The 27,327-nt window shown below is 44.3% G+C and overlaps 1 protein-coding gene across 1 annotated transcript in view; it reads right to left on the bottom strand.

The window, feature by feature from the left end:
* The window catches only part of LNX1 (ligand of numb-protein X 1), a 119,777-nt gene that overhangs the window by 2,280 nt on the left and 90,170 nt on the right, over window positions 1–27,327 (bottom strand). The window contains exons 6-9 of the mRNA XM_080796680.1: window positions 26,511–26,882; window positions 14,715–14,849; window positions 7,915–8,092; window positions 6,106–6,334 (exon numbers count right to left, since the gene is read on the bottom strand). Coding sequence (XP_080652806.1) covers window positions 6,106–6,334; window positions 7,915–8,092; window positions 14,715–14,849; window positions 26,511–26,882 — 914 coding nt within the window. The remainder of the gene's footprint in view (window positions 1–6,105; window positions 6,335–7,914; window positions 8,093–14,714; window positions 14,850–26,510; window positions 26,883–27,327) is intronic.

Below are 27,327 nucleotides of genomic sequence, written 5' to 3' on the forward strand. Positions count from 1 at the left end.
TTAGCTGTATTTCACAGACTTGATGTCAATCAATAGTTAAGTTTCTCCTGTAGGAGCTGTGGTATGTCAGATAGCACATTTACGTAATGGCTCACCCACTGCTCATATACAGAACAGATAATTGGCAGTTCTCCAAATACCAGAGCATTACATTCATTCCTGTGCCCAATATTTGAGGGAAAGGACATAAAGAATTGGGTGATTCTTACCCAATGTCATGAGCAAATAGCTATCTTAACACTTCCCAGCCATGATTCCTTAAAACATAAACGGGTACATAGGACAATACTTGAAACAAGTATTTCTTATTCCTTTGACCACTGGGGTTTTTTTTTTTTTCCATTAAGTATCACTTCAGACCTTACATTGATTCTTATTGAGTATTTTATTTCATGTGGACAAGCTACAAATAAACCACAGCATCTAAAATTTATGTCCAGTATAAAATTTTCAACCTAACATTAAATCACGAATTGTGTCTATTTTCCTAGATTCTTGTTTTTATACTGGAGAGAAAGTGTCTGCTTGGATCATCTTTTAGCAGATGTTTATTGAGTGTACCATACTGTAGGCACCTGGGAGATTAGTAAACAGAGCAGACAAAAACCATGCTGTCTGTACCATGCATTCAAGTGGCTGGCAGTATTGCTAGTATTTTTTTCATTAAGTACTTTCCTTCCTTTGTGTGGCATATTTCAACTTCACTGCAGCAGCAAGAACTCAGTTTGTTAAACCCTTTCACAGTCAGACCTTGGTTAGTTGGAACGGATGAGTACTGGGCATTTGTTTCTCAAGTTGAATTACTTCACTCCCCATTGGGAAATGTGGAGCCTGGCTTTGATCAATGATGTTCAGGGTTTACCGTTGAAATATTAAGTGACTTTAAATTCTCAATGTGAGCTTTTTTTCCTTTTCTGAACTCATTCTCTAAATTTAGGCCTCATTGAAGAAGAATTGGCATAGTTTAAAGAATAGCAAGGAGTTTAGTAATTTTCTCCCAATGAGAAAACTATGGTTACTTCAAAAATCAACTCCACGTTAGGGACTACGGTGAAGTCTTGGGTTGCTCAAGAAGTTGTATATTTTTCTGTTTCACTGGCTGTTCCTTCTCAGTCTCCTTTAAGGATTCCCCTTATCTCAGAGGACCTCAAAATTTCACTGAGCCTCTATACCACAACAAAGTGTGGTTCCCATGTACGTGCCTTTCAGGGAGTCTAGAGGTCAAAAAATACTTTTATCAGAATAGTGAGACATTTGCCTTTGTTAAAAAATCTAATTTTCTTATAAGGATTTCAGCTCAAAGGACACACGATACGTGATCTGGCAACAGACTGAATGCAGAAGTAGATGTGAGAGTCCTGGTATCTTCTGTTCAAGCCAAACATTAAAGAGGTTTGTAAAAAAAAAAAAAAAAATGTTACCCCTCTTCTCACTAATTCACTCCAAAGCCTTGTCTGGGTTCCCAGAGCACCCTCTGCCTGCCTAAGAGTAATACGTATTAACTCATTTCTCCTCTATCATACTAGTCCAGATAAGAGCATGTTCTGAAAGACTTCTAGATGTGGAGTTTGGGCCTAAAAGCCAACAGAAGATAAAGCAGAAGGTCTTCAGTGATTTCTCCATCTCCCTTCAGTTAAATGGCATGGATCACTGGGATCGCTTAGAGCCCCCATCTGGAGATGCTGCCCAGGGGTCACTCCTGGCACACAAGGCACCACTGAGAAGGGTGAGGTATATTTGCATCATCCTGTGTAACCCACTTTTACTCTCTCTGCTACTCCTTCTACCTGACACCCACTGGTTCAGAACAGGCAGCTGCTGGTTCAGTGTATGATTATCTTCTTCACGATTATTCTGTGTGTTGGACTGTACCTGAGGGCATGATGACAACATCTTAGAAAAGGATTTCCTATTTCTAGACCTGCTGACATGCCATTTTTCTTCATTGGTAGACAATCTTAGGTAACAGACTGAATCATACTTTACAGCAAATAGGTTTCCTCAAAATCTGGTAAATTGTAAGGGGAAGATGTTTTTGAGTAAATAGGTAACTTGGAGAGAAATGCCCTTGTGAATTCAAAAAAATATATCTCTTTTTAGCATCAGTCTATAGCAGTTCAGACAAATAACTTGCTTGGTGTGACAAATGGCCTGAAAGTCTTAGGACATCAATCATGCCAAATGACTTGAGACATTTAAGCCAATGGTATTGCGTCAACTGGGGAGAAACTGGGGTCTTTGAAGCTCTCTATAGTCAAGATTAGAGATGTGAGTAGATATTCCCATCCATAAAAATTGTAGCAGTGTTATGACTAGGTGCTCACATCCTGAAACTAGCTAAGAGCCTGATAAAGGAGTATAATGGATTATTAAGGATGTCTGAAAGATGCCACGAAGAACATACTTCTGGTTTCAAAATGTCAGAGTGAAGATTATGTTTCCTCTTCTGCTTTTAAATATGACTCTAACGGCAACTAGGAGACTTGGGAACAGAAATGCCAACGCCAGCTGAAACAAAACTGGGTCACTACAGACAAGGGAGAACTGACTGCGGAAGGGAGAGGAAGAGGGGAAGACGGAAGCAAGGCCGTCCACGGCTGGGGGTCTGCAGGGAGCGGCCCACTCAGACGGCCAAAACACCCACTCCACAGCGGAACACCAGAAGCGGGCAGGCTGGCTATTGGCAGAGCTTCCCTGGGCCCACTCTGACAGAGAAGAAGGGCACGCGGGAGGCCACGAGGAAACAAACAGATAACCTGGACGTCCAGGGAGCAGCCTGGCTGGAAGGGAGAGACGTGGACTGCTGAACTTGGGTTGAGAGCAGCGAGGCAGCACAACCCCGTGTCCTAAAGAGACACTGCTACCACTTGGAAGGTGGCCCTGGTTCCTTCCCCTTATGAACCCCCAGCCAACAGCCGGTCCAGGAAAAACTTACCTAAGTCAGAGATTAAAAAAGAACTAGCAGGCAGACACACAGGACAACAGAAAAGAGGAAAAGTAACAGCAAAAGCAGTAACACAAAAACCACTCACCAGAAAAATGCTGCCACAGAAACAAAACGCTACCATAGAAAATGAAACGTACAACCAGCCACATTACTGTGCATTTAAAATACTGCTGAAACAATTCCTCTGTAAATCTGAGATGCATGCAGCGACGTGAGATTTCCAGGAAGACGTGAGACGAGAGAGGAAATGAGCTGACGGAGGAAAGAGAGGGAAGGGAAGAATAAAAGCACCACCAAAAGGAACATAGAAACCAGAAAGGATAAGCTACAGTAAGGAATATGCAGGGCAGACCACAGTAACCGAAGGAAGCACAGGAAATACACGGAGTTGAAAAGGATTCAACAGAAAACGCAAGACGTGAAACCTAAAAGATAAATACATATCTAGACTCCCTAGGAGAACCCAAAATATCCGTCATCTGATAATCACGGGAAAAGGACAAGCCACGCATACAGAGGAAGAGACGGGCCTCCCTCTGTCGACACCGCCACACAATGCTCGCTCACAGTGATGTAAAACCTACCCTGTCCCCAAGTGTGATCCAATACTTTCATACCCAGGCAGCCTGTCCCATGGCCAGGCAGATGCCCTGTGGTTTCCGCAACCAGCTCTGTGGCGAGTGGACCCCACACTATTGCAATGGCTACCCCGTACGTTCCTTATGAATTCTTACTGCAGCATCGTTTGCGAAAGCAGAGATGGAAAACAACTGAAATGTTCGCTGCCCAAAGGAACCTGTCCAATAATCATGGTACAGCTGTACAAAGAACACCGTCAACCACAGAAGAGAACAACATAGCTGGACATGTACTCATGTGAAATGATACCCAGAGTATATTCTTAAGAGTTAAAAATAAAAACAAAACAAAACTCTGGGACGCCTGGGTGGCTCATTTGGGATCAAGTCCCACATCGGTCTCCTTGCTCAGCTGGGAGCCTGCTTCTCCAGCTGCCTGATGCTCCCCCTGCTTGTGCTCTCTCTCTCACTCGCTCACTCTCTCTGGCAAATGAGTAATAAAACCTTTTTTAAAAAATCATGGTACACAGAGTGTGTGCACTACAACTGTGTGTGCTTGTGTACACAGACACCTAGACCAGGGGCCAGCAAACTACAGCCCAGCCCACCGCCTGTCTTCGTGACCCAACAGCCAAGCCTGTTCGTGTGCATACTGACAGCTACTTTCACACTACACAGTAGAACTGAGTACTAGCAACACAGAGCGTGACCCTCAAACCCTCAACTCCGGCCTTTTCCAGAAAAAGTCTGCCAACCCCTGACATAGGCTTTCCTTGAAAACATGCACAAGGAATTGGTAACCGTGATTACCTCTGTTGAGTGGGTCTGGGAGGGTAGATCTCCACTTTGGTGCCTTTAGATTCTACTGTGATGATATCACTTTGAGCAGACCAGGGGCCGCCAGGGTGACTGAAGACCAGTGTTGTCTGTGTTGGCATCATTTCACATTTCCTGTCTACTTCTTTCAGAGGAAGGGAACCCAATCCAGACTATCCTTCTGGCAAGAGCAGAGAACTGTTGCCTAAGGCCAAGTGACATTGAGTGGAGGGAGAGGAAGCCATTCACGTGGCTGTACTTGGAGTAAAAAACATCTCGTATTTGTCCTGTCTTGCACGAATGCACGGTGAGGAACTCTGAACTCATGAAGAATAGCTTTCAAGCACAAAACATTTTTTTTAAAAAATGACCTACTTTCATAGATGCTGGTTTCAGAAAGATTTTTTTTTTAATGTTAAAGTAACAGTCTCTTCTTCCTCTCAGACTCTGTTCTAAAAAGCTTGAAGGTTTTCAAACAGCCCCAGTGCTCAATTTTCAACTGTTTAAAAATATACTTATTTTAAAAAATAATTTATCAACTAGGAAAGGCTCAAAAAGGAATCTAGGTCAGTGTATTTGAGACAGGGATGTTTTTTCAAACCTCCTTTAAAATTAAAAAAAAAAAAAGAAATACGAGAGATCATCCTATCTCCACCCTCAGGAAAAATGTACTAAAACCAAACATCCTACTTTCATTCATTTAATCCTACGGTGCTTCATCTTCAGTGACTCTAATACTTAACATTTAAATCATGCTTTTGGAATTTGTAAGGCAATCCTTTGAAGGCCAAGAATTTATGCTCTGATGCAGGTGTGCAAACCCCAACTTATCTGTCCTTTGAATATTTAACTTCTGTCTTTAGCCATTTAGTAAGGCTTCCCTTAAACATTTTCCTGAAATGTCTGATACAATTTAATGCTTTCACCATAAAGCTCTAGTTAACATCTCACTAAAATGACAACCCAGCTGCTTCCTCAAGTTTTATAGAAGAACTTTACAAGAGGGGCGCCTGGGTGGCTCAGTGGGTTAAAGCCTCTGCCTTCGGCTCAGGTCATGATCCTAGGGTCCTGGGATCAGGCCCCACGTCGGGCTCTCTGCTCAGCAGGGAGCCTGCTTCCCCCTCTCTCTCTGCCTGCCTCTCTGCCTACTTGTGATCTCTGCCTATCACATAAATAAATAAATATCTTAAAAAAAAAAAAAGAACTTTACAAGAGTAGGAACTAGGGAGAGAGAGTCTGAGACACCTTCAATCATGCTCAAACATCTGGGTACAAATTGTGCTTCTGCAATTTGTTCAGTCAGGGTCCCACAAATGCTTAAGAGGTAAAACCAATGAAGGGTTGGTTTTACCAACCAATGAAGGGTTACCTCCATGCAAGTTCTGAGGCTCGCCACTAGCAAATTAGGGAAAGGTAATCCTTCCCCTGGTTCCACGGTGGGTTCCAGAAGGCTGGATTCTAGCTTTCTCTCCCTGCCCACCGAGCTCTCTCTGCTGCATGCCACAACCATACAGGCCAGCTCCAAGGTCCTCAACCTGAGTGTATCACAAAGCTTCCAAGTCCAGGCTTTCACTCTGCCCTGGGCTTTCTGCATGAATTTTCAGTTACAGAAGAGAAGACAATTATTTCAAATAGTCTTACAATCCAACCTGAGGTTCATGAAGATGCTAATGCCAGGAATCAGCCCAAGAGAATAAAAGAGCGCTCTAAGAAATGTTATTCTTTCCTCCCACACGTCTCCAAGCAGGTCGCGTTGGGACTCACCGTGGTAATTCCAGCCACATGACCCAGGAGGGGGACCAGTCTCTGGCGGGCGCCATGTTGTGGTTGGAGTCCAGAGCTGCTGGGCTGCTGCAGGCTTCCTGGGGCTCACGTTCTTTGACTTCCAAAGCTTTAAGAACCACCAAGGAGGATGTGCTTTTCAGTAATGCAACCGCCTCGCTCCGGCTGACTTCTGTTAGTTCGATCCCGTTCACATTTAACAAAATGTCACCTAGCAGCCAAATAAGCAGAAGTTGTCTTTAGTGAGAGTGCAAACAGGAACTTCTGTATGAGTGCCAGGGGGCAGAGACGGAGTGGGATGTGGGGAAGTGAGCAGGGCAAGGGGGCTTGTCATTAGCCTCCCGCACTGACATGAGGCCAAGTTCTTGACTAGCAAATGGTTAGCAGGTGCATGTTTCAAGGTAAGTTATGTTTGGAGGTTTCTAAAGCATACCCATTAGTGTTTGGCTCTTGCCTTTAGGAAAAAAAAAAAAAAAAAAAGGAAAGAAGGAAGATAAATTAGCCTTTTTTACTATTTAATCAAAGAAAACCTATTTCTTCATGTCTTGTTTCTTGTTTTCAGCACAAAGTGAGGGCATTTGGCAAAAGCTCCCAGTGCCTGCATGGATCCTGGCATATGGTAGTTACCCAAGAGATCGGGATTGCATGAGCGAATAAGAGACTACCCCTGAAAGCGGCTGGCAGAGGAGTCTGTAGCAGTTAAGAAAAATGAGCTGGAACTACACCCTTGAAGAGGGAAAAAGGAGTTAACATTGTGGTTCACTGCAAAGATGGTACTCCTACCATTGGGAAGCACGTACTTTGTGCCAGGCCATCTCCATACACCCTACTACCCAATCCTCTGCTTGCATTCCCTCGCATACAAGTCACTTCTTGGTGACCCTCATCATTCCCCACCTAGGTGCTGGGGTGAAAAGGAAGAACAAGACAGTCCCAAACACATACCTCTCCTACCTCCAATTTCTATTCTCTTGTCTCTCTCCTGATCTTCTGCCTCCATTGAATATCCTCTTTTTCACACAGAATAGCCATAGCAAGAGTAAAAAGATAGGAAGAGACATACGGGAAAAGCTTGGAGTCCTGCCTGACCCCAGAAGATGCACTGTTAGGTTGGCCAAAGAAATCCCTCCCCACGCCACCCCTCCCTCCCGTGGCTCCTCACGCCGAGCAACTGTACTTTGGAAACTTCACATTCCTCTCTTGTATCTGAGCCCTTACATGCCAGAGCTGCTCAACCATCTGAACTAACCCTTCGTGGAAAGTGACAGTATCATTAAGGACACATATGTGACATCCCCGTCCTTCATTCAGAGTAGCCTGGGACACATAAGATTAATGGAAACTTCTTACCAGTGGAAAAGGACCTAGCATGGTACTTTCACTGAACAGTCATTGACTCAAACTCTATGAAAGCATTTCTCCCATCCAACCCATACACTGGAACAATTCATGAATAGGTTCCTCACAGGACCAATCCCGCCAAGAACCACTTAGAAAGAATGGAACCAAATTATGCTATTTAGTTGAACTGTAGAAGTTCCCCATTACTTGGCATATTTGCAGGTACTCGCCTTATTAGCAAGCCAAGCAGCCCACACCCACCCACAGAAACTAAGGGGTGAAACCCAGTCCAGCGGCTATACCCAAACCAATCATGGTCAGTGGGGAACAGAGGTCCTGGGCAGCTCAGCCTCTCAGCCTCTCATCAATTCTGGAAGCAGTGACCTAACCCAGCAAGCTGCTAACTCATTTTAACCCCCCGCTGCCCCAGTACCTGAAGTGTCCGTTTACCTGTTTTTATTCTTCCATCTCTGCTTATGACTCCCCCGGGCTCAACACTGATGACGTAGATAGGCAAATCCCACTCCCTGTGTGACGCCCCGCCTGCCACGGTCATGCCGAGAGATTCACTGGGGTCTTTTCGGACACTTACCACCTTCTCGTGGCAAGTGACCACAGGATGGAGGGGCTAAAGGCACAGACAGAAAAACAAACAGCACAGAGACTCACAAGAGGGTTTGCGTTTCCTACATATAAAAACTACCCAAGTCGGGTAAATACATGACAATAGTCCTTGCAGAGAGAACCCTCGCTTTGCCTCCCACCCTCAGCAGAACGGCATTATCCCAAATTCTATAGGCCGATTCAGAGAAAGTTTACATTTCAAACGGGAATGGAAAAAATGGAAGAGGAACAGGCTGGAGATCACTGGAGAAATAGTAAACACGCTAAGTGAACTGTACCCAAAATTTTTCAGGTGACTCGTTTATTCCTGATAGTAGTATCACAAAAGTCTTGTCATTCATGAGTATCAGGATTTTTTTTTCTAAGTTAAAAAAAAAGTAACCATATTTTAATTAAATAGTCTCGGTTTAATTTAGGTGGGGAGTCAATGATAGAACTCCTTAAAGAAAAAGAATGGATTTTGTAGATGTTCCACTCTAAAAAACACTCTACTAACCGCGTTCCCTCCAATTAGCATCTTCGCTCTTACTTCAGCATTTCTAAATGATACGCAGTTCTACCCTTTGGTTTTATTACATAAAAATATAGTATACACATTGTATAGCATACACTGAGGACCAACTTTTGAAAAGCAAGTAAGAGAACTCTGACTTTGGTTCAACAGCTTTAAACTAAAAACATTCAAAGCTACACACAGTATTATCTTGAAGGAATAAGACAGTCGAGGGCACTGTTTATCATTGAATACAGATCAACATATAATTTTTTAAAAATGTATTCTCCCTGCTTGTGCAGTGACCTCGGGGCATAAGTGGGAACATGCACTGCAAATAAATATTTGTAACACTTGATCAGACCTCAGAAAATTCTATAGCTCAAAACACAGCTTACAGTTGTATCTAAAGAAAGAAAATTAAATCAAAATCAGGGTACAAAACAAAGTGTAAGTATACTACGTTTTGTTTTAAAAGGGGGAGGAGATAGGGGCGCCTGGGTGGCTCAGTGGATTAAGCCTCTGCCTTCAGCCCAGGTCATGGTCCCAGGGTCCTGGGCTCGAGCCCCGCATCGGGCTCTCTGCTCAGCGGGGAGCCGCTTCCCCCTCTCTCCCTGTCTGCCTTTCTGCCTACTTGTGATCTCTCTCTCTCTCTGTCAAACAAATAAAAAAAATCTTTAAAAAAAGGAATAAATAAATAAAAATAAAAAAAATAAAAGGGGGAGGAGAAGTTGTATTAATATTTGCATTTTCATGAAGACACTCTGGAAATAAGAAAGTGCCTTTATGGGCATGGAGGTGGGGACCAGACAGATCAAGCATGATAATTAAACTTCTGTAAAGTTGATGGTTAACATCATAGAGAACTATTGCCTGCATGCCCAAGAGTCCATTTTTAATACTTTTAAAATACTTTTTTAATAATACATAATAATACATTTTTAATAATAATTCATTATGAAGATATACCTAGGCTTTTTGTGCATTTATATCTCATGATTTTCTATGGTATCAAAGACCCATGCCTGTTTTAATGGCCTTATTGTATCCAGTAATAGCCTGTTACTACTATAACCCTAGCACCGAACACAGCATTTAGCACATTAAGGATGGTAACTATGTTTGTCAAATAAATGGATGCTTAAATTACAAGTTGCCACAAATTGTTTTTGGTAGTAACGGAATACTGAATCAGGAATTGCAAATTATGGCCAAGGTATATGTTACAATCAGTACTTGTAAGTTCTCCATTGTATGTCTCTGTAAACCCCAGAACCTGTAAGAGACTCTTTATCAGAAGTGAGTTATAAATGGAAATGGGATCTTCTTCAGGGCAAAGTTCCAAAATAAGACAAATAAGTAACAATATGAACACAGTGGTCCTAGCACTCCAAAGGAGTTCTGGAGGTGCTCTCCAGGTCCATTCTCAGTACGTGATTTTTTTCTTCCACAGAGCAGTTAGATCCAGCAGGTCTCTGCCTATAATCACAGACATCTCTTAGAAGAGCCCTACTTGAAGATGCAGGCAGTTCTGAAATGCCCCCAACACAGGGCTAAGTTCTAAATCTAGGGACTCCTACTGGCTGCTCTGTTCCTTCAGCTCGTTCCTGGGGATGTTCATAAAGCTTTTACTCCTAATCTTCACAACGAAGGGTTTTGTTTTCCTCCATTATTTCTACATGGAAGCCAGGGATATTGTAGGGGTAGCTCCCAAGGTGATGTCTAAAACACAGTATGGAATCCTCTGGAAAACAAGGACACTTTTCCCATTAAAAAATATATGTGTACACACACTCACACATGCACACGCATGCACGCACACACGCACACACGGTCTATTGCATTCTTGAGCAGCTGCCTAGTACTTCTTCACGGGGCTCTGTCCTATCCCCCCGCTGATGACCATTTTGGTTGTTTATAAGTCTCCTGCAAAATTAAACAGTGTCACTGTGAACATCCTTAGACACATATCTCGTGCACTTGTGTAAATATTTCTTTGGGCTAATGTCCTAAAAGTACAACTGCTAAATCAAAGGGCCTGGGCATTTTGCATTTCGATACATATGAAATAGTTTGATCATGTATAATCTCACCAATACATCATGAACATGCTGATTTCCCACATCTGCCAATTGGGTTTTATTAATATTTACAATATTTGTCCAGAGGAAGATTCTAATAATTCAACTGACTTTCTAGGCAGTAAGTTTAAACACACGTTATTGTTATTTGGATCTCTAACAGTAATATCATTTGAGATCGTATAATACCATCATCACTCAATGCTCCCCCAGCTTCATTTACGAAGTGGGGAAGAATGCCCACGTAGGACACTCCTGTGACCAAAGAAACACCTCTGATCTGAGAATACTTTGTTTAAAAAAAAATGTGTCAGTGGGGCACCTGGGTGGCTCAGTGGGTTAAGCCTCTGCCTTCGGCTCGGGTCATGATCTCAGGGCCCTGGGATAGAGCCCCACGTTAGGCTCTCTGCTTAGTAGGGAGCCTGCTTTCCCCTCTCTCTCTCTGCCTCCCTCTCTGCCTATTTGTGATCTCTGTCAAATAAATAAATAAAATCTTAAAAAAAAAAAGACCAAAAACCCCCCAAAAATCTGTTTTAAAAAAATGTGTCAGTAAATTCATCTGAAAGTAGCAAAATCACGTATCTTATGAAATAGTCCAGAAATGGCTTCTCACCCACTACACCAGTTAATAAAAATAAGTGGGTCTCTAATTATTTTGTTGTGAGTAAATATTCCTTGAATAATGCACAATTTGGCCACATATTCCTTGAGGAAAGGGAAAGAAATATTCATCATCTACTTAAATGTGTCCAGACAGAAAAACTGAGACTCAACATTAAAATGAAAGTGATCAATGAACCCCAGCTGGCTGGGGGGTGGGCGGGAGGTGGGATTGGCAACTGAAACCCCAGATATCTGGCTAAATCTGTAATCTCCTACCACACTACTCTGCTTTGGGAGGTCATGTTTTAACACGTGATAAAAATTAACCTGTCAATTTTCAGACAACTGTCAGAAAAACACAAGAAAGGACCGGTTCCTCAATTTTCCAGGAACAGTTTATCTCATTGACTACAGAATTCAATTCAAACCCAATTCTGCCAAATAAAATACATGACAAATAAGACTCGGAGGCTGAAACCTACGTGCTTCTGGCTGCACAGATTGGTTAGTTCTGCGTGTAGATGCGAGTTCCTGGAGAGTGGAGGCTTCTTGCACACTTGTTCAGGGCTTACCCAGCAGCCTTGCTGTGCTGAGCAAGGAGAGGTTTCAAGCACCTGAGGGATCCACACAAAAGACTGGGCTCCCCAAACAGGAAACACGTCCTTTGTCTTGTGTTTCTGACAGCTGTCTGCCTTCCCCACCAGAGAGACCCATGTTAGCAATGGACCCTTCCCAGGCAGAGTGGCCTGACTCCGGTCGGAGAGAGAGTTAAATATGAAAGAGATCTTCTTTTCCATCTGGGTTTTCTCCCAAGCCCCCTTCCCTCCTTCGGAGATCTCAGGATGTTCCCTAACATTCAAAAACACAATTTAGGGGGCGCCTGGGTGGCTCAGTAGGTTAAAGCCTCTGCCTTCGGCTTAGGTCATGATCCCAGGGTCCTGGGATCGAGCCCCACATCAGGCTCTCTGCTCAGCCAGGAGCCTGCTTCCTCCTCTCTCTCTCTGCCTGCCTCTCTGCCTACTTGTGATCTCTGTCTGTCAAATAAATAAATAAAAAATCTTAAAAAAAAAAACAAAAAAAAAAACCCCAAAAACACAATTTAGTATGAACTCATTCAAATTGATTCAAAAACATCATGGACACCAGTCTTCTTATCACTTAGCTATAAAAATACATGCTTCATAGAATATTGGGATTTTTAAAATAAAACCTTTTAGATTCATTTTTTTAAAAAAGTATAAAGATGAACATAGTGACCTACCCTTGTACCTTATAACCCAGCATCAGAAATACAGTTTCCATTCTAGTTGAGGTCTCCCTGGGATTGCTCTCTGGTGACTTTCCCTTTCCTCACCCACAGAGGTAGCCACACACCTACATTTGATGCCTGTTTGTCTTTAACTTTTCAGCTGGCTACAAACTTTTCTGTCTCACAAGTCTTGGTTTGCCTTCTTTGGTATTTCTCTGACTCATTTAAGCTAGTCCTACTTTCAAAAAGACATGTTGTTTCCTGGATAAAACAAAGCTTAGTAGGATCATAAAAACCTAGATCATCAAAGAGCCACATGTCTTCTTTTTATTTTAAATAGGCCCTGTGTGTGTGTGTGTGTGTGTGTATGTGTGTGTGTGTGTGTTTGAGGGCATCTCAGAAGGCAGACAGAACCATAAGTTAAGAAGAAAATATTACAATTTCCCACCAGGCCAGTTTGTTCTGTATGTTTTCCAGGAATTAGATACATGACAGAGACTGCAGCAAAAATTTGAACAGCTCGGGGCGCCTGGGTGGCTCAGTGGGTAAAGCCTCTACCTTCGGCTCAGGTCATGATCTCAGGGTCCTGCTATCGAGCCCCGCATCGGGCTGTCTGCTTATCAGGGAGCCCTGCTTCCTCCTCTCTCTCTACCTACCTCTCTGCCTACTTGTGATCTCTGTCTGTCAAAAAAAAAATTTTTTTTTTGAACAGCTCATTCCGGCTGTTTTCCATGATCCATGGTGGTTAGATGGAAGGGATTGTAGACCCACAGTGCTGATGGAAGCCTCATGCTTAGTGGTTTAATGAGCTAGAATACAATATGGTCTAGTTAATCCAACTATAATTAGTTAATTATATTAATTAGATTAAGCTAATAAACTAGTTTTCCATTAATAAATACCATTAGTTTAATTTAAACACACTAATGGTATTTACTAGTCAAAGACAGCCGGGAGTCCTTATCCATAAAATATTTTAGCAGGAGTTGCCTGGTCTGTCTAGATTGCTTACTGTAAATAAGCCTGAAATTTATGGATTTATGGGACATGGCTGGCTAGTGGGCTGGGGAAAGGGGTGGGGGTGTGGCCTTGTAGGCTGTGTCATTAACGGCATGTTTCAAAATCAAGATTTTGAGTCTTGTTTCTGCATCCATTACTCAAAAACCCAAACTTGGGAATTATTCCAAACTGAAACTCAGCCTGATGTGTTCTGATTGCTACGACAGGCATTCCTTAATCCCTCTTGCAAGATGAATGGGCTACCTATAGGTTTTTTGTTTTTTTTTTAAGTTATAAGTGATTTAATGGAATCAGATCTTAGGAGAACTGGCTAGAAACTCATTGCCATCACAATAGGATGCCAACCAAGGCTTTGGGACTCTGATTTTGGACTAAGCAAGGTCTGTATTGCTTTCCATAGCCATCCAATGGAGAGATTATGGCATTGCCTCTAATAGAAGACAAAGAAGTACAAACTGGGCTAAATCACCTCATTGAAAGAGAGGCTGCAAATTGCCGGCCTGAAGATGCATTCAATCTATAGGTGCATTCTGCTTAATCCACATTATTTGATGTTATTTCTGAATTTAAATGCTGTAAGGTAGGGTATCGGTTTTCTGATTTGCCCCATTCCCCACCACTCCCTAATGTTACATGAACTTGAAGTGTTTATATTATCTTCCTGGGTTCTTCTGCAAAAACAAACATACTAAAGTTAGCAGAGGAATTAATTTAATTTTTAATTAAAATAATTTAATTTTATGAAATATATGTAATTATAATAAATAATTTGATTTTTAATAAAATACTTTAATCTCCAGGCAGACTGGGAACTTCAAAAGTCAAAAGCCAAGCAAATCCCACTTCATTTCAAAATGAATGAAACAGTCCTTAAGTAAAATGACTGTTGGAAAAACATGACATCTATTTGGCTTTGACTTGAAACTATGTCTCCCTGTGAAGTCTGCAAGATCAGGTCTCAAAACTCTCCTGCGCCTTCTTCCCTCTTGCCTGGATGGGAGACACCTGTTATCTCACCAGGTCCCGAGGATGGGACTCCAGGCTTTCTGTTTTACAGGACAAGTCAAACAGTGTTCAAGTGACGAAGTCCAGAGGTTACACTTAGAAATGGTAAAGTGTGCAGCCTTCCCGAGAAATCGCTTCCTGCAGGAGGAAGAGACACACCCCAGCTGGGGCTCACCTTGGGAATGCTGCTCCTGTCCCCTGGTCCTGGGGACCGGCTGCCGTTGCTGTTCCAGCCAGCATCCTGAATGATGTCAGGACTCTGCGGCCGAACCTGGCGGGACACGACAAGGTGGACACGCCTTTCACTGGCCTGGGAGAGGAGACACAGACATTAGCCACTCTCAGAGCTTCCAGCCGACACGTCCGGCACCAGGGACTTACCAAGATGCGAGCTGGAGTCCACTTTTACGGGAAAAAAATGGTGTCTAGTATTTCTCACAGCAGTCCCCGTTTCGTAATTTGGCAAGAACATGAGAATTATTTCCTGCGTCTTTACATCAGGGAGTGAAATCCATTTCAAGGGGAAAAACTAGGAAAGGTCTGACTTAGGCAACAGACCTCATCAAACATTGTTATTTTTAAGGCATGGCTCATGGTGTGCAAGCCACGTCTGCAGGGCTTTTCAGATGGTACAGAGTATACAGTGTAACGTCTAAAACCCAGACCAAAGGCAAATAGTATAGAAAAAGGACCAGAGTTGTGGCAGCCGCTCTACCACCACCGGAAGAGAAATCCTGCATCTACAGTGCTAGACACGTAGGCATGGAGAAGGATGAACGCTAGAGAGATACAGGGATGATGTCAGAGGGTCCAATACAGCCTGATTCAAGGCCTTTGCCTTGAACCTTTATTTTTTTGGTGACCATCACCAATTCTGACTTCTCTTCCTTTCTGCTATATACATTGATGCTTGCACAGAACATTCCAAACAGCAAATATATTGCTTACTGGGGAGGTCCACTCCACGCCATAAATTTACAAATTGGCTTTCCGCCACAGACGAATGTCATGTCTGTTCAAGAGCATTTCTCATTTTTCCAGAACTGCTGACTACTGAAGCAGACAGAGGAGACCTCAGCCCTGTGAAATGTACATCAACCAAGCTCCCCGATGGCCCAGAGTTGATTAGAAAGGTCCCCAAGAAAGACTCGATTTGAGGACAAGGTGGAGAAAGAGGAGTAAGTTTCTAGGGTTCCTCTCTTCGTCGCATCCCCTGACCACTCAAGACAGCAGCAGACATGGTCATTGGCCTGCCTGCCTTTCTTCCTTTACAGGTCTGGCTATCAGACCACGGAAAAATCAGGTTATGAAGGATGACCTTGTTTTTAAAATCTTAAGCAATCAGAGCCGCACCAGTAAAATCAGATCCCCACGGCTGTCCAACAATAACCAGCCCAAACCTTCACGGATTTGCCACTAATATCAGCAAACATTTCTTTTCAGAGCTTTCTTGAGACTTAGGGTTCATGAACTGGGTAGTCATAAATCAGATGACACTTTAAAAACAACCTCTACGGAGCATTCAGAGTGTCTGTTGGTGGGCGGTGGGCTAGTGGAGTGGACTCGTCTCTGTCAGTCTGTAATCACAAAAATCCTACTGAGTAGGGCCCAGAAAGCAAGTTCTAGGCCTTCACTCATGTTCCTTCACGTAAAGCCCAGTCAGCCCTCTTGTTGGTCTACCTGATCGTCATGTACATACCTTTCCTTGGCTGTTTGCCTATCTTGAATTCCTTAGTGCCTCTTATCACCCACAGAGCTTGCAAAGAACAAAAATGACAGGCTCAGGAAACAATAATGAAGCAAATGGACGCGAAGAACTATGCTATGAGCCAACGAAACTCAATTCTTAGAGCAGTATTTCGTAATAATGTTTTTTTCTTTATACTGTAAGCCTCACTTTTCCTAATGAGGTTATCGCTAGGAACTTTCTTGAAGCAAAAATGACTAAGAGATAAGTGCAAACCCTCCAGTCAAAACTCCCAACTGCTGAGCCCAAATGTGCTCCTTATCTATAGGGAAACTCCGATGTTTTGAAGGATCTCAGCGGGGGGTTTGTCTCTGGCCGGAGTACGGCACCCCATTCACTTGGCTCAGGGGCCGTCCTGTGATATAGGCCCCTCATAAGAACTGAGGAAAATCTGAGACTTACACATCGAATCAGCTTGCCAGACAAAATTCAGACTGCCACAGAGCAGCTTGTGAGAGCTGTTTAATTTACATTTTCAAACAAATTTCTCACTGGATTTTCAGATGCCGACTTTGGTAGTAAGTTGTTGGCAGGATCAATGCTCCAGTAAATAACCCTCAATCAGTTTCCTTGGAAATGAGTTCTCCTCAAGGCTGGGTCTGCGGCTCGTAACCAGCCACCTTACTCTGAGGGAACTGCTCCAGGGAGACTCTGGGATTCACTTTCTTTCCTGGTGTTTGAAGTTGTCAGATGGAAAACAGGCTAATGTGTTTGTACTGGCTTTAGCCCTTGGGAGCAGCTCGATTCAGTGTTGGGCAACAGCCCTTCGCATCAGCAAGCCTGTCCTTCCTTGGCTGTGAATCTGGTGTGAGAAGGGGGGTGAGAGGGAGACAAACTTTTCTATGGTGTACCCCATCGTATGTGCCAGAACGATGGGCGCAACGGAGCCGTGAGCTTCAACACCACACTCGGAGGAAGAGCCTGCTACAAGACAGGGTTAGGGCAGCCTCTCCCTTTTGTCTCTTGGAAAACTGGATTTGGGCCAAAGGAGTGTTAAACAACTGTGGCTATCTTGAGTAGCAGACGAGGGCTAGAGGACAATCTTTTTTGGGTAAATTTTCCTCTCTTCTCTCTCCCTTAAACATCTTCAATTTTCGAGGCAAACTCTGGACGTGGTAGTTACCAGATTCACAGGCTGACTGCTGCACCTGCTTCGCCTTCCTCTTCCAAGAGGCCAAGCGTTAAATTCCCTCCCACCTTTCTATAGGTTAAGGGAAGCACTTCTGCTGGCCTTCGTGTTCTCCCCTGGGGACCTTAGCTTACTGGGAGTGGTTCTGTCCCCACAGCTGACATGGGCTGCTCTGGGCCAGGCACTTCACGAGGAGCCCTACGGACACAGCTCCTGTCCTCTGTTTGTCCTACTTCAGGGACCATTGGGAGCAGGTGCCATGGAAGAGATACACGCTATGCATGGTAAGGCTCTCCAGGGTGGAACCAAGTTCTTCCAGCCAAGGAAATAGGAAAAATCTAATTATTCAGACAAAACCAAAGGGTGAAAACTGAGTAGCATTGATCATGATAAGGCTTGTCTTTTGGGGGGATGGTTTCAGGACTATTTTTCTCTGTTCTTTTGAGAAGTGACTCAAGACAGCCAATAATATTTTATGATGGGACTAAGCAGAGGCCTCATCTAGATGTAGCCCATTTAAAAAGAACAAAATCCCACCTCTCGTAACTGGAAGGAGGAGTCTGAAAGTGCTACGCTGATGCCTTGCAAGGCAAGCGTCCCGAAGTGGTCACGTTCAGCCTGGGAATGGCTCTTTTCCCTACAAAAGCCACTGTGGCTGATAACAGGTCAGGATACCACACAGATCAGAAACCTCAGAGCAGAGAAAAGGAAAACAAAGATGCCACCACATAAGGCAGGAGAGGCATTTTGCAGAGCTATACACTGGAACAGAAGGCCTCTTTCTACTATCCTAGCACTGCGTGGGGCCATGCGATGGCGAACTAGGGCAGACCAAAAGTTGACAGTGCATCTGTACTTGAAGGTGTGACCTTCCCACCGAGCCCAGGGCTCCACCTCTCCACTGTGAAGAAGGACTGAGTCAAACCACAAGCATTATAGCATTTGCTGCTTTAAAAACATATATATGTATGTGCTTAAATAAAACAGTTTTTAACATTCTAAACCTGAAGCAGGGAAATTCCAAGCTGGTAGGCATCCAGACTATTGCTCAGAGCAGGGAGACCATAAACACACAACCCTTCTAACACCAGTATGGGTCCACAGGCGACCCACGTTTGACTGGGAGGCCTCATTACAAAGACATCTGAGAGCTACCGTTGCATTTACAATAACATCAGCTTGTCTTTCCTTAGCATTCCACCAACAAAGGTTTTAGTGAGCATTTCTTTAAAAATAATTCACTCTGCATCTACATTCCCTACTCATTTATTTGCCCAGGATCCCAGAATCAGACAGTCTAGCTTTGATTTTCAATGCATAGTTGTAGGGATCTTTTTTTCTATGCTGTTCGGGGTTGCCTCATCTTAGCTTCTCTTTCACCAACCGCTCAAGTATCTTTGTCAGTTCATCTATCTTGAGCTCACACTGCCCTGGGAAATTGGGGACCACTGGTTCCACATCATTAAAAAGCCACATATAATGGAAGAGATGTCAGATATCATCTAATCCAACATTCTCTCTGTAACCCAGGCTTCAGTTTCCCTGCAAAATCCTTGCCATGTTGTCATACGGCTCATGCTTCCGTGCCTTCAATGACCGTGAACTCACTGTGTCCCAAGGCATCGTGGGCCATTCTTTGCACTAATTAGAAAGTTTGTCCTTAGGCTGAGCTAAATGTGCCGTTTTCTTGCTTGCCCATTGGCTCCAGTAATACCCTCTTGGGAAGCCCCAAATCAATTTCCATGCGACAATCTTATTTGAAGATAAGGCTCACTGTTCTCCATTAGCTCTTCTCCTTTCCAGGTCAGCTATTTCTACTTTCTTTAATATTTCATGTGTTTTCAAGTCATCTCAAAAGCTTGATAAACTCTGGACTCCCTCTAATAAAGTTGAGCAGGGTATGTGTGTGTAGGATTGGACCCAATACAGAGGAGTCTCTTTGCTAATGGACCGGATGTACCCAAGACCTCAGTGATGGGGTTCCCATCTTGCCATGTCATACATTCATAGGGGATAAGCTCTGTGAAGCCAAGAGCTCCATAGATGTCAGTCTTCATTATTAATGCCTAATTAAAAGATGACAGGGAGGCTCCCAGGATCTCACTTAGGGACACCTTACATCAGCACAGCCTAGCTCTGGGATCATGCATGGCTCATAGACCCTACACAGCCATATGGACCACAGGAGGCATCAGAACCATCACCGGGTGATAGACTAGAAAAATACCAAAGTCAGCAGTCATTTGTTGACCTGGCAACATACCACACAATGAGGTTCAGAGACAAAGTGCTTGCCCTACCTCTCTCTTCCAGCAAGCAAGAGAAATTGAGAAAAATACCTCTCACTGAGCCAAAACTTGGGGAAAACAGAACCCCAGAACAAGCTAATGGTGCACTGTAAGCAGAGAGTTTCTAGAAAATGAGCTTGGAGCATGCAAACCTGTGGCACACTGATTTGGTCACCTGTTGAAACATTAGTTTCCAGCATAGCACCTGGCACATTCTTAAAAGAATTCAAGAATATCACCTGCTGGACAGGCAGCAGCTACCTCAGTGAGTGAAGAGCAGCCAGAGACCGGCCAAGGGAAAAGGAAACTCAGGAGGCTTTGAGGAAAAGTCGTGAATTGGACCTTAGGATTTGATCAGGGTAGGAAAAGATCAGAGACAGAAATCTGGGCTACTTTCCCTCGTGCCTGTAGCTTCATACTCATCCTTCTGCTCCCAGAAGCACATCTTTTTTTTTTTTTTTTTAATTTTATTTATTTATTTGACAGACATATCACAAGTAGTCAGAGAGGCGGGTGGGGGCAGGGGGAAGCAGGCTCCCCACCGAGCAGAGAGCCCAATGTGGGGCTCGATCCCAGGACCCTGGGATCATGACCTGAGCCGAAGGCAAAGGCTTTAACCCACTGAGCCACCCAGGCACCCCAGAAGCACATCTTTTGAGGGCTAAGATGTTAATGATGACAGTCTGATGTACACAGGGTCATACAGAGGTCAATGACAAGGTCAAAATAAGAATTTAGTTCTGGAATTCTCTTGGCTGCTAATTGCCAAGTTATCAGAATGACCCAAGTCCTTTGCCTCAAACATCGTTTCTTTTAGGGTATCTAGAAACTACTCTCATGACTGATTCTGGTCTGTGGTGTTAAAAAAAAAAAAATGCATGCGCAGGGATATTTTGAGTTGGAGGAAGGGTAGCAAAGCCTCAAGATTCCTTAATATTAAAAAAAAAATAGATTCCCAAATATTTGCTGTGTGGAACTGTGCATGGGATTCACTCACAAATTTTGAAGCCAAAAAGCTATACAGTTTACCGAGCCATGCTTTACCAAAAGTTCATGAAATGTAGAGCCCTGTATAAAAATCACCTGGACTTTAAGAATTCAGCTCAAGGAGACAGTCTTTACATTCACGTATTCTTTAGCCTTTGTATTAAATTTATTACGATGCTAAGAAAATGGGTTTACATGGGAATTTGACTCGTATTAGCAGCACTGATATGTAAAAAGCACATTGATCTATCAGGTCTTGTTTCACTGGCCGTTCTTACTGGCTCCAGGGGACAAAAGTTCTGTCTTTTTTTCAGTTGTGCAGAACTCGCAAGCTGAGTACTCACGTACCCAGAACACATGTCGGTAATACAAGTCGTTCATTATTTACTTTCTGGCTCTGTCTAGAGGCTGCTCACGTCCTTTTGAAAAGTTTGAAGAGCCTGGTTGTCGGTTGTTCTTTGATCAAATTACTTGTCATTTAAATATTAATTCATGCAAATGAAACAAAAAATTCACACCTATGTAAGTATTAATGAAAACCTAGAGGTTATCATCCTCTCTACAAATGACTTTGAATTTTTTTTTTTTTTAAGCTTCTGCCTCAAGTCTGGGAGTTGCCTAGAAAAAAAAAAAGGCACAAGAAGGAGACTCAAATTTGAAATCCAAATTACTTTCTTGATTTCTTAATTGTCTGTATTTGAACTCCCGAATACATTTGAACTCACTGCCCCAGAATTGCAGACGGAGGAGAGCATCTCAGAATAGGCATAGTTTTGTCAGCATAAATCATTCCCACACTGGTAAGTGGGCAGAGATGCAATTTTTTTTTTTTTAATTGTCAGAGAGAGAGACAGTGGCAGGCAGAGGGAGAAGCAGGCTCCCCAGTGAGCAAGGAGCCCAACACAGGGCTCCATCCCAGGACCCTGGGATCATGACCTGAGCCAAAGGCAGATGATTAACCCCTGAGCCACCCAGGCGTCCCTCCGACAAGGATTCTACACAAGGTGGTCAAAAAATTAAGAAATTAGGGGCGCCTGGGTGGCTCAGTGGGTTGAGCCTCTGCCTTCGGCTCAGGTCATGATCCCAGCGTCCTGGGATCACGTCCCGAGTTGGGCTCTCTGCTCAGCGGGGAGCCTGCTTCTCCCTCTCTCTCTCTCTGCCTGCCTCTCTGTCTACTTGTGATCTCTTGCTGTCAAATAAATAAATAAAATCTTTTAAAAAAATTAAGAAATTGACAATGGAGAAAAATAAAGTTGTGCCAAGTTTATTGGAGTCAATTGCTCTATATTTGAAGCTTCTGTCTCCTTAGGCTTCTCCTCCTAGAGGAGTCCGACTCACTCCTGGGCTATGACACCCGGGACTGCTGAGTAAGTGGGGGTTAGGACTCTACATATGTAAACTGGTCAAATTTAAAACAGTTGTGGCTTCTCTGTAATAACTTTTCCCTGAAATAATGGAGAAAAAGGCAAAAGTGTGGTACTGTGGGAGAAAACATGCCCAGAAGGACATGTTGTCTGTGAATTTCTTTCTAAGGCAAGTATGATTCATGGAGGAGATACACGAAGGCCAGGCAGCCAAGGATTGGTTGGTAACTTGACTCTCCACGTTTGAAGGTATTAAGTTTAATTCCCCCAGCCTGGTGTGTGTTACAAGTATCACATAAATAAAATCCGCTCTTGAGATTGCTTAACTGGATTTTCCCAGCACTCTACTTTTTCCACTTCTTTTCCAACAAGCTTTGCCCAAGCCTTTAAAAGAATTTTTTTTTTTCCCCTTTTCCCCTGCTTCTAAAGCACGTTGGCTTTGTTTAATGAGCAGAAGACTCTTAGGAAGTCCTGCTGTTAGGCAAGATTTTACTTCATAAATTTACTTTCTCAGGGATGAAATTTTCCCTCTTCTGTTATTAATCTACAAAAGTAGAATGCCACATGCAATCCAAATTTTTCCAAATGGCATGAATAAGGGAGTTTTTCTTGTGCCTGTTGCGAAGCGAGTAGTTGGCAGATAAGCTCTAGAACGTGAGCTGCTCAGACTGACCTACAGAGGGAGTTGGCAAACACAACATGAGAAAGAAAACTCATGATGGCCTAAAAGTCTAGTCCCAAGGTGGGGGTGCGGCGGGGGAGGCAATCATGCTTACAGTGCAGTTTGCTCATGACGAGAAAAAGGATTCTGTTCCGTGGGTTCATGTTTCCATAAACGTTGTCTATTTTCTTTTCTCACCATTGACACACACAGGCTAAAATCACCTGCTAAATGCCGACTTCACGGCATCTGAGATCAGGGACAGGAATATATTCCAAGCTCTACAAGGCCGGGAACCGTGTCAGTCTTGTTTACCTGTGTACCGCACACCTGTCGGCACCTAGAAGGCGCTCAACCAATATGAACCAAACAAATTTGAGAGGAAAAGATGTAGAAATTCCATCTTGGGGACAAATGGCGTGTGAAAGTAGAACTGGTGTTTGTTCTTTGGTCAATGGTGTGATGAAAAATCCCTAAGAGATGGAATTCGTGTATAAATGCTATCTTCTGTATATTGACATTTTTATAACTTGACTCAATGTATTCATTCAGCAAATATTTATCGAGTGTCCATTCTTGCCAGGCATTTCTCTAAGTGCTTGAGATACAATACTCTACTGTATTATTCTATACTAGGCCAGCTGGTAATAACGTAATTAGTTGGTAGGAAAAAATAAAGCAGATTAAATAAAAGATAGAGAGCTGGGGGTGAGAGAAGCTATTTTAAGTGGCATTGTCAGCGAAGGCCTCTCTGAGGTGAGAACTGAGGAGACCGGAAGGAAGCGTGGCAGTGAGAAAGACATGTGGAACGCTCTTCCAGTCAGAAGGACAGTGAGAACATCAGCCTTGAGGTGAAAAAGGTCTTGTAATTTTTGAGAAGCAGCAGCAAGAAGGCGACGTGACTGAGCATGGGAAGGCAAGGGTGGGAACACTAGAAATCCCCTATGTTGCTTAAGAAATCAAGCTAGAAAGGTAACTAAAGCCCAAATTACTTTCGGCTCTGAAGGCTACTGTTAAGATTTGGAAATTTTCCTCTGTCTTAGGAAGCATCAGGGAGCTGAACAGAGGAGTGACACAATGGGACTGACTTGGCAAATGGCCGTCTAACCGCCGTGCAGAGCACAGAGGTAGAGAATCAGGGTAGAGGCCAGGAGGCCGGCTGGGAGGTCTCCCACAGAGCCCCAGGACCGTCGGTAGCATGGCTGAGGGAGGCCGTGGAGGTAGTGAGAACTGGATTACAAAGAGAGCATATTGAAGAGAGTAAGAAATTCGTCTGGCCCAAATCACTGGGCAAATGGCGCCATTTCTAGAGACTGGAAAAGCCTGAGGAAAGAACAGGTTTGACGAGGAGTAGAGGAGAGAGAAGCAAGGATTTGGTTTTAGACATTAAATCTGAGATGCCCTTTTAAATATCCACGTGGAAATGCCAAGTCGGCAGTTGGTCATGTAGGTGTGGTGCTCAGAGAAGAAGTTGAAGCTGGGCACGAGGACTTGGGAATAGACCGCACAAACTCCAGAGGGGAGATGCCTCCTGTAACTCTGACCTTCTTTTCCACCTGCTCCACAGACTAGGGCCTCAGGGCCCATTAGGCAGTTAAACATCCACCACACTGAGAATCACCCTGAAAGCTGGACACCACCAAGAGCCACAGCTCAGGGGCAGGACACCACATGTGCTTCCTACCATAGAAGACAGAGGAAGTAGGGTGAGTCCCCTTGCACTCTTTGCCTCAGGCTGTCCACCCGTAAAAGGACAGTATCATACACGACTTGGTTCTCCCTGAAGAAGAGGGAGAAGATACCGCACACGTGACAGTGAGAAGAGTTGTTCACACCGGGAAGAACTCCATGGTTGGAAGCCAGGGCAGGGAGACTTGTGTGCGCTTAGGTGATCAGGTTCTAGAAAGCAGGCTCTGGGGGCGCCTGGGTGGCTCAGTGGGTTAAAGCCTTTGCCTTCGGCTCAGGTCATGATCCCAGAGTCCTGGGATCGGGCCCCACATCAGGCTCTCTGCTCGGCAGGGAGCCTGCTTCCCCCTCTCTCTCTCTCTACCTGCCTCTCTGCCTACTTGTGATCTCTGTCTGTCAAATAAATAAATAAAATCTTTAAAAGAAAAAAAAAGAAAGAAAGAAAACAGGCTCTGTGTTCTGATTATCGTCCTCTGTGGAACTTGGTACAATTTCAGTCAACCACTGCTGACTCGCTGTCTCCGCTTTGAAGCACGAACACTTGAGTCACTGAGAGCAAGCTGACGCAACGTGCCAGGTAATTCGCAAATGCTTCTTGAGATAAGGCCTCAAATCTGACCCCTCTCCTATCAGCTCTCTATCACTTTAAGAGAGATCTAGAAAATCATGTCACTTCCTTGGTCTTGAGGACACCCCATGGCCTTGAGGATAAAGTCTGAATTTAGCATGGCTCGTAAAACTCCATAGGATCTGGTCCTTCCCTCCCAATCTGGCTTTGTCTATGGCTGCTTTTTGTTAATATACACCAAGCTCCAGGTGTTAATGCCTTCCCTAACCAGATTTCAGGGAAATGTTCTTTTGTGGTGTGTCCCCTTAAAATGGCCCTCCCTGGGGGGCACCTGGGTGACTCAGTGGGTTAAGGCCTCCGCCTTCAGCTCAGGTCATGATCTCAGGATCCCGGGATCGAGCCCCGCATCAGGCTCTCTGCTCAGCGGGGAGCCTGCTTCCTCCTCTCTCTGCCTGCCTTTCTGCCTACTTGTGATCTCTGTCAAATAAATAAATAAAATCTTTAAAAAAAAAAAAATGGCCCTCCCTGCCATGTCTACCTAGAGAACTTCTGATTCCTCAAAGCCCCAGTCTAGATCTCCTCTGTAAAGAATTCCTAAGCCCATGCAAGCAAAAATCTCTCCTTCATCTGAAAAAACACTGTACGTGATTTCTCCATTAGAATGCTAACACACCATATGGCAATTACTTACAGAAAGTCCATCCCCTGTACTAGATTATGGGCTCCTTTGAGAGAAGAGCCTGAGAGGCCGTCATCTCTGTGTTCTCTGTACCTGACACATGGTGAGGTGAGCAGCAGAAACTTAATACATCTTGGCTAAATGAAGTGAATAACAAAGACTGTCCTTCTAAGAATAAAGATGGCAGCTCACTAAACAGCAGAAAAACATGGTGACCCAGCCAAAGGCAACAAGATACATGCTAGGGCTTGATGATGCTATGCCAGTCAGGAACGTGAATTAATATGAACCAATGGCAGGCTATTGGGAACATAATTTGCATGCTTCTCTTTTTAGGGGCCTTTTCCTAGATTCATATTTGAGTTCCCATGGGCTTTCTGAGGAGGCTGAACTCAGCCATGGAGATGCGGCTTAGCCTTAGCCAATCCCATTAGTGGTCTCTGTCCACAGGATTCCTGGAAGGTAGAGGGCACAGCTTCTTATGGGAGTTAGTACATCCGGATGTCTAGGATATGTCCAGAATGTATCCGAATGACCCCTGGGTCTGCAAATAACACACTGGGTATAGGGATGACACTGCCCTGCAGATCTTAAGTGATCTTAACCTGGTCAGGTTGCAGCATATAACCCTGAGGGTCTATAGGCCGTCAGATTGTATGGCAACATTTAGGGAATGTCCATGACCTTGAGACACATCATTTGCTTGAGTAAGGCTCTTACTTGACCCTTCAATTTTGGCTCCCTGAAAGGGAGACACCGCATGTCACACATGGTAGTAACAGGGCCGGTAGGTCAGGGTAAGGAGCATCCCACTCATGCCGGCATTTTCTAGCCAGGATCTTGGCAATGACCCAGGACTTACCTGGATCAGATGAGCTGCGCTTTCTGGGCTGCCATACCGAAGGTCGTGTCCATTGATGGCTAACACGCGATCGTTCTCCTCCAGCTGACCGTGTCGGTCTGCCACACCACCGTTCAACACGTTGAAGATGAACACCCCAGGCTCATCCACCCTGCGCACCAGTTTTATTCCAAGTTGCTCCTCGGGGCTGCTTTTGTTGAGAATCACGTGGAAACTGTCATCGCGGGGCCCGTAGGCGTCCAGCGCCTGTCCGCCGCCTCTGCTTTGGAACTTCTGCTCCCGCAGCACAGTGAGACGCAGCACCTGGCACGGCTGTCGCAGGAGGCGCAGGGCATAGTTGTGAGGCACGTTGCTGATGTCCATCCCGTTGACCTGGGTGGGACGGGGGGGTGGGGGTGTGTGCACAGGAGGCTAGAGCGGATCAGCCAGCTCTGCCCGCCACAACCCTTCCCAGAAGGTCCAAGCCCACAGCATCAGCAGCACCTTCCTTAAACACTGCTCTGGTCTGTCACCTCCTCTGTCCCCATCTCCAGGTAACCCCACCTCCCGACATTCCTTCTAGCCCCGCTTTCCTTTTGTTACCCGCACTGCCCACGCAGCTCTCCCCGTGGATGCCGTCTCTCTTCAACCTGTCCCTGCAAGGGCCCCAGATTTATTTCCACAGTCCCAGCCCCCACTCCTGGTGCTTGCCAAAATCAGTGTTCAGCAGAAAGGGGGGTGGGGCGGGGAGTAGAAAAAAGGAAGGTAAGAAAAGGCAAAAGAAGAAAATGTCCCATTTAAGTTCACATGATTGCACTAAACTGCTGTTGAGATTAAA

This window comes from Martes martes (assembly GCF_963455335.1).
Source record: "Martes martes genome assembly, chromosome: 2".
Taxonomy (NCBI): domain Eukaryota; kingdom Metazoa; phylum Chordata; class Mammalia; order Carnivora; family Mustelidae; genus Martes; species Martes martes.